The 15,927-nt window shown below is 36.9% G+C and overlaps 1 protein-coding gene across 2 annotated transcripts in view; it reads right to left on the bottom strand.

Annotated features, from left to right (window-relative positions):
- The window catches only part of MEGF10 (multiple EGF like domains 10), a 109,929-nt gene that overhangs the window by 63,465 nt on the left and 30,537 nt on the right, over window positions 1–15,927 (bottom strand). For both annotated transcript variants that reach the window (XM_055791541.1, XM_005240370.3), the window contains exon 5: window positions 7,631–7,723. In XM_055791541.1, the coding sequence (XP_055647516.1) occupies window positions 7,631–7,723 (93 nt within the window). The remainder of the gene's footprint in view (window positions 1–7,630; window positions 7,724–15,927) is intronic.

The following is a 15,927-nucleotide window of genomic DNA, read 5'->3' as shown; positions in this document are numbered from 1 at the left end:
CTATTATGATTTGTTTAGCTTCAGACGTAAATTGATGGCATGTGTTTCCTTTAGTACATACAGATAATAATTCTCCCAACTGGAATTTAATCCAAAAAAAAGTAAATTCTCACTGATCCTGAAAGTTATAAGTATTTAAGAGTGTTCAAAATTTGGCAAGATGCATTAAGACACTAGTGACATCAATCTGTATGTCAGCCTGGATTGCAAGACAGTAAATGTAGAACACAGCAAACAGAAATGTCAGAGATAAGTCAAAAAAGCCAGAAAACAAAGTCAGATATTCTGAAAAGTAGAATAAAAACATCCTATAGGAAACCTTTGAAGTTTTATTTAATATAAACATCAGTTTATTCTCCATATATTTTTTTATATGCTGTGTTCTACTCACCTCTGGATGTTATGAAAATACATGCACATGCCTATCAGAAATTTTTTTTTCCCTTTAGAGAATCATCCATAATTATATAAAATCTCAATGCCTTTTAGCAAAAGACTTCTTTTAACTACATCCCAGACACAGAAATGCATCGTAGTGGGTTTTTTCAGAACACATTTTCTATTAAATTTGGATTTTCTTTCAGCCTTTTGTTTCTATCTTTTTTCATTTGTTATACTGTAGGCTTTTTACCCTGTGGCATATTTCTCATTCTTACTTTTTGTTTTGTATAAGAAAGGATTTTTATTCAAAATGCTAAGCTTTAATTTAATTTAGCAATTTTTTATTATTATTTTTACTTTGTAAAAGCCTTTTGATCCGTGAAGTGGAAGAACAATGAAAATGTGTTTTTCAGATCCCATAAAAGACTGGAACTACATGCCTTTCACATGTCATAAATTTCAGAAGACTCTTTAAAGTGCTTTGGACATCAGAACAAGGTTGGATAATTGCTAAGGAAAACAAACACAGATGGTTCTTGGTGTTCATTTTATTGTGCTACTGAGATAAAACCTGTTAAAAATAATCCTTATTATAGGAAAAGTTACAAAATTATAGGAATATGATTGTGCTACATAAAATGGACTTTTGTCCACGATCCTGACTTTGTACAGATCTCCTTGTAAGATCATAAATTAGCCTTTCTCCTTTTTTGCAATGACTTGAAGGCCATCTTAATTTTTAAGCAACAAATGTTACCCTTCATATCCTTGAAAACTTGCTAAGTGAGCCACTAACAATACACAGCTCCACCAATATACAAGGCAGATTGAAATCAAACCAATACTAAAACCATGTTACTAGAAACACTGTAACTAGAAAAAAAAAAAATTACACAGATATTATTCAAGAAATCAACTTAGGTAAATTTCACAAATATACGGAGTTTCTGAAATGGTGAAAAGCAGAAATGAAAAGCATCTCTGATACAGAAAATGTTTGTGAATGAATAAAACTATCACCATTTACTGTAATGCCTTCCTTCAGTAAATCTCAACATAAGTAAATATAACTTTGTTTTGTAGAAAATATATTTTTGTTTCTGCTTTTGCTTAAAGATCGGAACTGTAAATACTTTATAGGGCAGGAAGTATATTAAATGTAAGAATACTTTAATTTCAATCACATCATTGTACTGGGCTCCAGAAAAGCACAGCTGCTACACAGCTCTGGGACTTTTGATACTACCTACCACAGTGACACTGTAGTGACTGTCAATAATGAAGGTGATGGCAACTTCCATTAATACCTGTTTCCCTATTTCCCTATATTGATTTAACTTGCTGATGGGTTGGTTTCTTGATACAATGATATTCAGCCTTGGTAGAGGAGAAAATAAAGAGTTCAGCTGGCAAAACTGAGAAGTCAGTTAGGGGAATTACAGAACTAATAATTACAGAAAAATCAAAGGTAGTGAAAAGCATGGCAAGACACATGTAATAAGAAAAGGTTAAGTTTAAGACTGTTAAATGACCTGCTGTCACTTTTGCTAACACAGGACCCATTTGCACATGTTGTTGGTTGGGAGCCAGAGCCAGGGTCAGTTCTGCATTACTTGAATGAGCTATTTCTCTACGTTTGCCATAAAAGCAAATAGCTCTCTGTCAGGACACTCTGCAGTTTCACTTGTGGGTTTAGCAGTTTCTTGGTTCTGGGAATCAAGCCTTTCTGATGCAAGCATGTGGTTATAACCAGAACCTATTTCTACAGCCTGTTGAATGGGTTGGAAAACTTAAGGACGAGCTAGCTCTTTAAGCATATCTTGCAAGCTCTGTTAGTCAGAAAGCTTTTAACAAACAAAATCCCAAAGCAATGCCTTGGTTAAAGCAGCTCAATTCAAGATTCACAAGCTGTGCCGTCAGAGTATACAAGATGCTCCCAGGCACCTTGCAAGCTTTACCTAGGGGGCTGTTTTGCCTGGGGTGAAAGTGTGTCTGTGGAAAACAGTCACACACCCACCGCTGCAGGGTTAATGGAAATTACAAGCTCCACTGAGAAACTGGCAGTGGTTGTGACTCACGTGAGTGTCTCACACAAACTATGCCAAGGGATCCAGTTTCTGCCATCTTCTGTATCTGCCAAGTCCCATGAAGAAAACAGTGAGATTTTCATGGGATTTGCAAACTTTACAAACACCCATGACAGTAAAGGAAATTTGACAGCAGCAGAACTACAGTACCTTAGAAGTTTCCTTAACAATTAAGTGCATTTAAAGGTAAGATGTTTCTCTAAGATGCCAGCTTTAAACACTCAGCTTAATGTATTAAGGAAAAAGCCAGTTCTTTTCTCATGCTTTATAAAACCCTGGAGCCAAATTACACCTTAGTGCCTCTTGCTCTACTCCCATGCTTTGACTACAGTCCCAATGAAACTGTTAATCACCAACAGAATCAAATTACAAATTAAAATCCAGTGATTCAAACAAACCTCAGATTATTTGAATACAGTAAAAACAGAAAATACCTATTCATATTTCCACAAACAATCCTAACATACTTGTCATAAACTAAAAACATGTCATTCCCTTTTTCCTTTACTGTTCAGGCTAGCTGGGGGCATCACAAAGGCTATAACCTTTGCAGACAAGTCAGTGTAATATTGATTTTGGCCTTCTGCCTCTGCTCCAGCTTATTCAGAAAGTGTCCTATTGATTTTGAAGGAATTATTTGTGGACTACTAGGCATGAGAAGAAAAACAAAGATAGTGTCCTGATTGCTCAGTGGGGCTCTGCGTTAGGCTGCATGTGTATCTTGCGCACACATTCAAAACTGACAATCAGATCCATCCATGTATTATGTATTACAGCAAATACCATTGCAAGAGTGTGAGCAGAAAACAGGCGGAAAACATAATCTACAAATTTAGAACACTGATCATCTCTCAACTATCACTACATATAGCAACTTTTACAGAAGACTGCTTTACACACAGCCTGTAGTAAAAATGCTCTTATAACATATAACAATCCAATCCGATACAAGTTTAAAAATATAAACAATAATCCAGTTTGGGAGGGAAAGGTTGTGTTGGTTAGTTTGTTTTTCAATAAAATCTATTTGTTTACAATTTTAATATGTAAACATACCTATCTTTATTACTGTCTCCTTTTTTCTAAATTTTGTCCTTGTGGCCAGCCCAGAACTGATCAATTTATACTTCCGAAGTTCACAAACACTTCTTCAAAGGGGTGCTGACAGCAATGCTGGTTGTGCTGATTCACTTACTCCAAGGGATAGTTCAACACATCTTCCATCTGCTCCTACGCCACTGACCTGACTACTGTTTTAGGTCAATAAATATTTATTAGAATAAGTTGTTTCACATGACTGTCATCTCTCCCGCTAGAATGGAAGTGTTCTGCAAATGAGTGATATCTCAGTCCAATTAGTATTTCTTTTCAGCTGTATGTATATTATCATCATCTCCCCCATCACTTCCCATTGAAATTCATGGCAAGCAAACACTGCCAAATACTGTAAATTTCCTTTAACTAAAAAGAAAAAGCCTAAAGAAAGAATACGTCTCACATAGCTCCCCAGGGAGGTATTATGTAATTAGCCAAATTCCAAGACCACCACTCTGGTTTTACTCACAGAAGAATACATCAAAGCCCATTTTCCTCTCAGGTGGGACGCAAAGCATTCAGAAAAGCAGAGGATGTGATGGAGAGGAGAGTTATGGGCTGCGCTAGAACTAAGCACTGAAAGAGGACAGCCTCGGTAGTCTAGTCAAATCCTCCTCTCTCCTCGCCCTGAACTGAAAGCAGCCACTGACCTAGGCTCTTAGGAACTGGGTATGACTCATCACAAAAAGGAGTTAATGGTTGGTACAAAAGGAAATGGGAGTCTCCCAAAAAGTTCAGTCCCTTAGAAAGGTTATTAAGTGATAGCGCACAGTGATATGCAAAGATACGGGAGGAAGCTTGCTGATTCAGCTTTTACTGCACCATGCATGCATTTAGTCCATGCAATCACTGTCATTTTTGGAGAGAACATTACAGCATTTAGGAAGCACTTCTCTACAATTACCACCCAGAAAGCCAGTGTCACATAGAAGCTGTGCCATATGGTTTAAATTATATATTTTTTTAAACACACTGGGTAAATATAACTGAGAAACAACAGATAAAATCAAGCTGGGGGTTGGCAGATGGACAGCTACTGCAACAGGACTAACTGTTCTCAGAGACTTACAGACAAAATTCCTTTGTAATGAGAATAATCAATCCTAACAGAGAAAGAATAGTACTTTGGAAGAAAAAGTTCAGTCCTGCAGTTTTACAAAAAGTTTACTGCTTAGGTAGAACAGTTGCTTCCAACATGTTTGTGTCCATGAAAATGAACAGATTACTAAATCTCGAAGTTTGCCTAATGTCTCACACTTTAAGAATAACCTCTCCCTTTCAGTCACATCATTTTATTTGGTCATCAGTAACCATTAAACCCATGAGTGTCTGCCTTATAAAAATCCTGGCCTGCCTTGTAATCATTGTTCTTTCTCCATTGTTCAGTTAGCTAGTTACATAATTAAAATGTTTATATGACACACATTATCACAGTATGGCAATTTGTGTATGTTTTTCTTGAATAAATAACTTGCCATATCAACAAAATTATTATTTTTTTTAAAAAGTATCTATTTTATCTCATCATACCTTGCTGCTACTAAAGCTAGTCAAGTTGGAGATCATGCAGGAAATACAGGTAAAGGCAAAATATGAAAATCTCCTACGCAGAGCAAGCAGCAATAAAAAGCATTGCCAGAAAGCCAAAACGCTATCACTTAGTGTCTTTCCAACACTACCCATTGCTCTTCAGTTTGATCTGCTCTCAGAAACACGGATAAGGAAAGCATGCACAGCTAGCAACAAACAGCAGCACTCAAACTCAGAAAGACAATCTGGTGAAAGCAACATCTTTCTTAAGTTTGCCCACACCAAATGGGATAAATTCCAAAACAAATGTCCCTGTAGCACACGCACAAAAATTTCTTCTTCCTCAGCCTACCTCCTTCTCCTAGGACTACACTAGTGATCCGAAACAAATTTCAGCATTTCCAGTTAGCTCTAACGTCACACAGAAACCTTTAGAGCATCAGCAACCTCTCCAGAGACCACATTGTTCAAAGGTACATGAACAAAGGCTCTTTAAGCTTTGGTCTGTTGTGTACACACACCAGAGAGTAGTTTTGCTGTTGAGGCTGCTGTAACAAGCAATCAAAGGCAACCAACTGAGGAAGAAACAGAGGAAAAGAGCTGCTCATATATTCAAAATGAATTATACCCGACAGGTAAGGGAAATGGACCCTGGAAAATCCTGTGAGAGGAAGGATTATTTCCAAAGGCAGATTTAGATGTTTCTCTCTCACCTGAAGTGCCCTTTCAGCAAGTTTTGAACTTGGAAATCTCAACAAATACCAGTATCTCCCAAATCTACATTGTTTAGTGATACATGTTTTTTTCTGCAGGTTTCAGTAGTTACAGAAGAGCTTGATACATAAGACTTTCAGAAAGAAAGATAACATTTTTTGACAATTCAGCACACTAGATTATGATCAGTACTACAGTAACAGTGCATTACTAACTCTTTCAGTTTTATGTCTTACACAAAACTTGGTGTTTCTTCAGAGCTGTTTATGAAAAGAATAACATGTAAGTATATACAAAGATATACAATAAATTTAATAGTTTCTAAATGGTTAAGTTCTTCCTCATGTAACTTATCATCAATTATTTTTAACTGTCTCTCAAATTTCATGAAATATGCTGCCTGAATCACTCCCAGATGAAGAGTCACTATAGCACCTTGTTTGCAAAAACCAGAACATCTCCCTATTTTTGTTAAGCAGAAGAAAATGAGGGTGAAAATACAGCCATATTAATTTTGTCCTGATCATGATCTAGGTTTTTCACAGTTGTTATTTTTATAGAAATCCCATACTAGGTAAACTAGCAACATAATTATCTTTGCAAGACATCAAGCTCTGGTTTATGAATTAGAATTTTATATGGTCTGTTAAATTTAAATTATAAGCATATTTTTTATTGTTGACTAAAATCTATTCCTTTCAAGGGGACAGTCACTAGTGGTGACCCACTTGTAACTTGATTGTAACAAAATATATGGTTGTAATGTCAGCCTAAGCATTAAATTTCCGAAGAACTTATAAAGGGGAACAGAAAGGTGGAATAAGTAACACATTATAATGAATAAAAAAATCATTAATTACTCTGAGAAACTCAATTTCAAGCAAAGGGAAGAAAAAATAATAATTCATGGTCTGCACAAATGACTACCTTTGACGGAGGAAGGGACAGTGCACAAACACGCCAGCCCTGCCACTGAGGGGTTTCTACCCTCTGTTCAGACCTTATTTACTTCTGCAGCCTGCAGCACCTGGTTTTACGCTCAGTCTAGAAAAGAGCAGTGACTAAAAAGGTCATGAAGTAGTATTATTTTACTGCTTCGCTTTGTGTTTCTGACATCTTGCTGTTCTTGCATCAAGTGTGTGATGGCCTTGATCTTTGTAATTTCTTTACTGAGCGTGGTCACCTGCTCTCTGGGTTGCATGTGACTGCACCCACACACACCAAGCAGGGAAGATGCCAATCTGCCCCTGTCTCCTGGCACACGTGTCCTCAACACTCCTCTCTTGCTCCCTTCATCTCCTGCAGGCACTCTTAGGGCAAACGGGAAGAGGAAGGAAGTTGGAGAAACTTATCTAGTACATGAAAGTAAAATGGAAACAGACTGAGCAGACAAGGGAGCAACTAATAATGCAAGAGGGGGAAAATGCAAGTGGGAAAAAGGACAAGTTAGCAGCAGAGTGAAAAAGGAGGACAGAGTTGTGAGGAAGGCTTTGCTTATAGCTTTTAAGCATGTCTTAGCACCATCATTCTTTGTGTATCAAGAAAATAAATTTTAAAATAGAGTTTTTTCTTATAGTTAAAACATAATTTTATCTATTTTACTCCAGACACTAAGTTCTGTATTATCTGCATGTTTCTGAGCACAAAATAGCTCATAACATTTAGTAGTTGCTACGGGGTAACACTGTTTGCAAGTTCAGGTCACACAAAGTAACCTGACCAGAAAGCAGGAGCTCAAGCACAGGATCAATGATCATCTGTCCAAAAGATAGGACAACACTGTAGAAAGAGCACAAGACAGGCAGAAGCAGGTGAAAACTCACCACTGGAGCAGTTGGGTCCTCCCCAGCCAGGCTCACACTGACAGGTGTTCGGAGCAATACAACGACCATGGACACATTTATCAGCACAATGAGCTGTCAGAGAAGGAAATAATAAAAGAATTAATGAACTCCTAGCACTAGCAAAAATATTCAAAACTTATTCCTCATTCAGATCTTCCATGTCTCAAACATCTTTTAAAAGCAAAACAAGCATGGGCGTATGAATGTTTGATGCTATCTCTTCAGAATAAAATTTCTTACTTCACTCTCTTCTATTTCTCCAAAGTTTGAAGGCTCCAGCTAAAACCAAGTTGGTGCTACTAAAATACTTAAGCATTTGATGAAAACTGTCCACATTTAATGGCAAAAGAGTCACACTATGATATAGGTTAGAAACACATCTTAACATGGTCCTGGCCAAGAGGTTCTAGGTGGCCCTGCCTGAGCAGGGAAGCTCGACTTCCACATGTCCTTTCCAACCTCAATCATCCTGTGATTCTCTGAAGAAAACTCTCATGCCAAGAAAAGGAGGCGAACTTCTGCACATATAAAAAGAGGGGTTCTCCTGCAACAGCATGGATAAAATACAATTTTCAACACATCAGTATTTTAATATTGATTTTTCTGAATGACTGCACAGTCCATATGAAGCACAACAAAACAGTGATGAAGACTAAGGTAAGGCATGAGATATAAACCCTATGAATCACTGCAACCTTTATTCTAAGTGCTAAGCAGAGCTGCTTGAAATTTTTCTCTACAAATTTTTGTTTTAGTATTTTTAAGCTTCTACTGTTAAGGCTTACTTTGAAACAGAGCTCTTATTTGAAACCTTTAAGAAAAGCTTGAAATAGCTTTGATATCCAGCACATTGATGTAGATGACTCAGAATACTATACATTGAAGAGGAAGAATCTGCAATCAGCAACCGTTTACTGGCATTATATTCACCACAAAATACCCTTAACTTTCAAAAATATATACACTGTAATATTTTCCTTCCAGTTTGAACAACAATAAAACTTAAAAAATGTGCACAGGATGGGAATTTTCTTTGTACCATTTCCAGAGGAATGACGACAGGAATCTGATCAGTGTACCAATGAATACAAGGCGAACAATGGGAAAAAGTTGGTGTTTATGTGAAGTTTAATGGGACTACATGTGAATCATTCTGGTTCTGAACAGACTGAAAATGCTCTACATTAATTAGGAAAAATACCTGCAAAATGTTATGGGTTTGTCCTAATTAAACATGATAAAGCATGTTGGCCATCTTTACATTTTGTGTGCCCAAGAAAAAGGAAAGGCACACTGGTATCAATCATGCATACTATTAATATTACTATCTTTGGTTATCTGGGATCCCAGCTATTAAATGCGTATTTTACAGCCTTTAACTTTCATTCTCAACTTTTATTTCTAATAAGCTACTTTTCAGATGTGCATTAAAATTATCTTCATTAGAAATCAACCAGGACACCGATTTTTAAACGGTACATGACACAAGGTACAAAGCTATTTCATTGTTCTCTATTTATTTATTATGAAAAGAATGACTTGAAATAATACATGACAATTTTCAGTTAGTCTTATAACTAGACATTAATTACTTGTATCTTTGAAGATTCTTGCCTAGTAAGTGCTTCCTTGGGCACTGAAGCTCTCCCTAAACCAAATGTGTGAAAAATCTTACCGGTAACCTGTAAGACAACAGATGGTAGCTGTACACATACACATCTCTGCATGTGCACATGTATGAATAACTTAGTCTGTACCAACATACTCAACCCAAATTCCTGAGCAATAAGGCTAAATACAATAAAGTGACATTCCACCACATACTCTGTGAGACAGGTGGAAAAAAAATAAAAATGTAAGAAAGGGGACCCACTGAAAGGTACAGAAGTTCTTTGAGCATCTCCTTGCACAGCCCCTCATGCCATGCTGAGCACATAGGTCCTTCCTATAATCCCTGCATAACAGCACGTGCTATGGCACTGTGCAAACAATCATCAATTACTTCCAATAGTTAAACAGAGTTATCTTAGAGCAAATGTAAACAGATGAAACTTTGGGTCAGAGCGTTCACAAAGCAGAGTCATCTCACAAATTAGAGCTGTGTTCCTTTCTTAGCCGCAATAGTATAAATCAACAGTAGCTTCTCTTCAGACACTGGTGTTTCAGTTTTCCAGTAGCAGAATGTAAATCAAACACAATTCTTAAAAACAGGCTACCACTACTAAATCTCTATGGAAGTCATCTATAGGTAGGAACGTCAGGGGTTTTGACAGGCAAAACTCTGCTGACTCGGACAAAGAAATATGGGATAAGGACCACTGAAGAAAGTTGTATAATATAAATATTGCTGCTTCTAAGTAAATTCAATTAAGATTATACATATATATATATATATACACGGCACACAAATACACAATTTTTTCCCAAAGCCAGGGTATATGTAATTCTTTACTTTGAAGAAGCTAAAGCCAAGAATATTCAAAAAACTGTTCAAGATATACAAAAGAATTAAAGATATCCAGTGTTTTATTTTTTAAAAAAAAAGTTTCTTCTCTTAGTTTTGTATGGAATTATTGGACATGAAATAAGAAAATACTTACATGCAAAAGCAGGTGAAAAAATTAACATGAAGTCTTTTTGATACTTAGCAGTGTAAAGAAGCACCAAAAAATTCACTGGCAGCAGCAAATCACAAAACTCTTATGTTCTTTTGTAAGGGAAAAATAAATTATCATATGAAAAGCAATCTCATCTTAGTCTTGTGTATTTCTTTTTACATCCTGTTTCCCCTTTTCTTCTGTGTCTTACTGTTTCCTTCAAAATTGTGTCTAAAACCTTGCCTTGTCCAACTTACAGGTCTGTTTCGGCATATCATATCCTTTCATTTTCTTAAGAAACAAAAGGCAGATTTGCTCTTTCTGATTATAGAGTATCAGCCTGCTTGAAGTATCTATAAAATATCTGCTGGAGTGTGGCAATTCCCTGTAGCAGCCCTTTCTGCACCACAGAAGGAGCTGCCCCAACCCCTGGACACAAGTCCACCAGGCTGCTTGAGCTCTGCTCCCAACACGTTTGTAGGCGCTGGTACTTCTGTAACCAGCTGAAGGAATATGCTCTGCTAAGGAAGCATAGCAAAGTGAATCACTGTGAAAAGGCATGTGCAACCCACCCAGACCACCACCAGCACTATTAAGCGATGTGAGGCAAGGGCTTGGCCAACAAGCTCGCAGACATGCCTTAGCACCACAGCTTTGCAAGGGGAGCTCATACCAGGGGGATTAAGCCATTCATGCTAGAGGCATAGAACATATAATACAGTTTTGGGTCAAGTTGCCACTTTCAAACACTGATGTGTCTCATACTGATATCAATGAAGAGAGGGAGAGAGTCCTCCAGCTCAAGAGAAGGTTGCAATCCAGATGTCTACTTATATGCTGATGGGCTCCAACATACTCCCCGCAGTGCAAATGCAGATTGCTCCTCCATTGTTATACCTTCTTAAAGTATTACAGCTGAGTGGAGTAATTCCTGTGTCCTCCACTTCCACTTCTGAACTAGTGTATATACCAACATTGTAAAACTTGAAATTTCTGAATGGCATTTTATGAATTTGCTCTCCATGATTAAGAAAGTGACGTGAAGTTATTTCATTATAAGTCACCATGGACAACACTTAGACAGCTGTGCATTGCATTATCTGATGTTAAAAGAAGATACAGAACTTCCAGTAACAAAATTTGAAAAAATGTATTTTTATCTTTAATGAAAGTTTATGCAAGCATTTGAGGATTTGTTACTTTTTCATTTTGAAAAGCCAGATCTAAATAAATAAACATGCACAAAGCTTGAAATGTTTTGTTTGTAATTATGCACATAAATAAATGATCAGGAGAATCAACTCTGGTTCTACAATTAGACGTCCACCTTTTGAACAAATTAATCACATCATCAAATGAGCAGATACCTGAAATTATACTTGACTTCATGAGATTTCATACCTGAAATCTATTAAATAAAATTCCTATCAATTTTACAAAAAAAAAAAAAAGACTTTGAAATCTTTCATTTCAGAATCACGCTAAAAATTGAACAAACTTTGTAAACCAAAGAAAATTAAATAGAAGATTGCACTTTTTTTTTATAAAAACTTTTCAGTCTGTAGCTCAGCCTACTATCTATATGGCCAATCTCCTAGGGATTGCCACTGATATTAGGAGATTAGTGACAGTAAATTATTTGGAGTAAATAAGAGACTAAGTCAATCACTCAAGCTGGTATGGGCATTTTAAGGCCAGGAGTAAGTTCCTTTACAGAACTTAACTGAATGGTTCTAGCTTTGTATCTGCCTATGAACTGCATTCAGATTATTTCAGAAAGTCCATCAGATCTAAACATTTAGTACATTCACTATAATTTTTAAGATCAAAAATAAATAATCACCTGAACTCCAGTTAGCCTACTCTTCTGCGAAGACAGTGCACAACAGTGAAGTCAGAAATTGGCACATTACTCATATCCTTTATAAACAGTAGTTGTATGAGGAGAGCACAAACCAGGGCGATACTGGAAGTACTAACAGATATCTTCATGTTTATAAAACAGTCCAAGTACTAACCCCATATAATGTTGGAATTAAAGTATAATTTCTTTTAACCATCTGAAGACAAATCCAAATGGCACAACTAATAAAACACAGAATGATTTTTCTGTTCAGTGTGACTAAACGTTGCTTGCCATAATAAACTCTATCTGCAAGAAAATATAACTGTACTGGCCAAAAGTTACACACAAAAAATGTGCTTATTATAATATTTATTTACATCATTCAAAACTTCCCAAGAGGTTCCCTGGAAAGCTTCCAAGGGCTGCAGATGGGGGCTGATTTCTAATGTCACTTTGTTGCTTACCAATAGTGATGTCAATGCAGCATCATTTCAACATACTCAGAAACACTGGTAAGAGAGGTATCCGAGTTGCTTAACAGACTTTTTTAAATTTATCATAGCTGTAATGGTGTGGTCTTTTCCATAAAGCTCTTAACAGATTATCTACTTCTAGTGTGATTGTCATCTTATCAGCAGCATTAGTAGAAAGAAGGGGATGCTAAAATTCTGTATGAGTTTGGACAGTTTACAGTACAATGGTTGTTTTTAATCTAGAGAAGAACAAACAGAACAAATATTTCCATACGAGGATGAAAAAGGCCTGTTTGTATATTTTCCATATATAGAGAGGACACATATATTCCAAATACATATTCCACATATACATATATATATATATGTATGTATGTATGTTTAGATACATAAACTGAATCCAAAGAAAACACAAAAGAGATTTTCTTCAAAAAGTTAAAACATAACACAAGTTTCACCTGTAGAAAGTTTTCAGGAACAAGTATGGAAATTAGAGTCACAATTCCACAGAAATCTTGTATCCTAAGATTAATTCAAATTAATCTGTTCAAACTGGACTCCAAAAGACTCAAAAAAAATCTCACTTAAATTTCAGCCAAGGCTTTTCTCTGGCTGTTGGTCATTCTTTTCCTTTGTAAATACAACATTTACAGACTTCAGCAACATGAGGCTGGCACATTTTTGCAATTCTTTTTGCACTGACAAATAATTCTCTTGCCACTGTAGACAGTGAAATGGCATTACCTCTAGTAAGTACTATCTCCAGAGGAAGAGTGACTGGTGAGAATTCACACTGTAGGTTCCTAATTATTTTTAAAAGGAAGTCACAAGATTTCAATTCATCACTATGTACTGAAGCGTTGAGTCATTCCAAAATCATCTACCATTAGAATTTTCTAATAGAGTTTTCTAAATTGAGAAGTCAAATGAGGTAACAAACAAACAAACTAAAAAAATATCAACAGCACCACAAATATTTTAGCCTTTCAGAAGCATTCTACACTCTCCACTAAGTAAAACATACACTGCATGGAAAATAAAACTACTCTAATGGAAAAGCTGTATGCATTGTGGAGCAGCAACTGTATAAAAGCAGATATCCACAACACTTCAAATGGCTTTGACTCTTTTGCATATAAAAAAGGGGGGAGGTGCATGTGTGTTTTCCAATGCAGTTGCCATTTTCTTGCAGAAAAAGATTTTGTGTTGGCTTTCTGCCAATGATATTTCTGCTATGATAACAGTCCTCCCCATATCACTATCTTACTATTTGATCTCAGCTGACTACATCACACTTGCTTTCCACGTTAAACTGGATGACTAGTATTATCGCAGTATATGCAGGCATCACCTCTTCTAGTACATACAAGTCCACTATGAAGAAAGCTGGTTGGAACGATGGACAGTATGAAGTACTTGCTGCCTTCTGTTAACTAATGGGCTCCCTCATTGCCCTGAATCCTCAGCTCCAACTGAAGATCATAAGGACTGAAGGTCTCTCTATGCCTTCCAGGGCCAACTATTACAGAATCAAATAAATGCAAGTTAGCTCCACTGAATGATCTTCACTTTTACATAATTTGAAGTCTCAGGGATTCCAAAGTTGCTTCAAAAGTCTCAGCAAATATGTTCCGAATATCAGCATTTGGCAACTTCTTATGTAATAACTAAAAAATTAGTACATCCAATGTGGTCTGAATGTACTAGATTCTGTAATTACTACATATACTATAGCTATGTAAAAGCTGTAGCCACGAGTCTCATCATCAGACCTCTCACTATCAAACTGTTATATACTTCAAGAAGTATACTAATTAATAAAAAAAATATGACATTCATATATGATGCATAATAACCAAATGTAGTTACAAATTGGTTCTTACAGGTCTAATGCATACACATTAAAAACAAAAAGGTTAAAAAAATTGCCAATCTGATCTCAGATAATCCATTTTTTTAAAGTTCTTTTTTTAAAAATATCATTTTGACCTTGCTTTTTCATGTGCATAAAACACTTTAAATCAAAGAGCATACTGCTGCATTTTCAAATTCCAGGAAGTGCTGTAAAAGAAAAATATAAATTAGGATAGCGTGAGATGTTATGACATTGACAGGGTATAATTTTCCAGGGATACAAATAAATCATGTTGGTCATTTTCAGTATGCACCTCACAACAAGCAGAGAAGCACAAATTAAGAAACTATTTTGCATTTGTATTGAAAAAATAAATTTAATGTACATACTGATCCTGATTTTCAGGCTCAGGGAAGACCAGAGAATTACCCACAGCACTGCCATCTCCTAAACTGGGTTGCAAAATCCAGTGGCTATGAAAAATCTCTTGTTATACATCATTCCAGAGAACATCTTCCTGGACAAGCTTTTCCATACCTTGATTGCTATGCTTCACCACTGTCATTATAGCCATAAGGCAGACAAAAAAGCAATGAGTATATCTCCGATTTTCTTATTCTCAGCTGTTAAAAAACCCACCAGGTAAAGCAGTGGACCTCAACAAGTCAGGCTGAAAGTGCGCTGTTAGAGAGCCAGCCTTTTGCACGCACCTCAGTCCAGGCCCTGCCCCAGGGCTGGTGGGCTCCCATTTGACTTGGGGACATGACACAGAGCTTCACGTGAGAGGAGCCAAAGCAGCTGTTGAAACAGCTCACACGCTGTAGCTTTCCCAAAAAGCTGGCTTTTCACTTTTTCCTCTTGGCAAGACTTGTCCGTTGGTTACCTGTTTGGAAACTGGGTGGCAAGCCCAAGCACAGCCGCTGCAGGCCAGAGGCCCCAGCCCCTCACCAGTCCGCTCTCACAGGGCCCAGCATTTCCAGAAAAAATCCAGCTATACTGCCTCAGTCCTTCTGACATTGTTCGATAAGGTTCTGCAGGTTTTTAAGATCTGGTTATTAGAAGAGCTGAAGCAAAACCAAGGAATGGTCAACACCACAAATTACATGAGAGATGAAAGATTGCCCCTGATGAGCCTAGTTTTTCAAGGAGATGAAAAGATGAAGAAATTTCATACCCTGACTTCTGAAAAACTTCACCGTTGCAGTCTGTGCTGCGCATGTGCATTCACAGGGACAAACAATTTGAAATACTATTGATTTCACTTTGCTTTTAGCCCTACACGTTTGCCCATCCCTAAGGATACGCTATCCTTCACCACCAGTTACCTGTCACAAGTTCCCTGCTGCCGGTCCTGCCAGCACCAGCAGACACTAGCTGCTCATCCCACTGCATGGCTTCAAACAACCCTGTGTTAAACTATCACACGCTTCCAGGGCTCTGGATTAACACCTCCTCTACATCCATTCTGCCTTTCTAACAGGCTCTTGAATGAATACCATTTTAAG

The sequence above is a fragment of the Falco peregrinus genome, chromosome Z, assembly GCF_023634155.1.
Source record: "Falco peregrinus isolate bFalPer1 chromosome Z, bFalPer1.pri, whole genome shotgun sequence".
Taxonomy (NCBI): Eukaryota; Metazoa; Chordata; class Aves; order Falconiformes; family Falconidae; genus Falco; species Falco peregrinus.
This window is presented reverse-complemented; position numbering and strand designations above follow the sequence as displayed.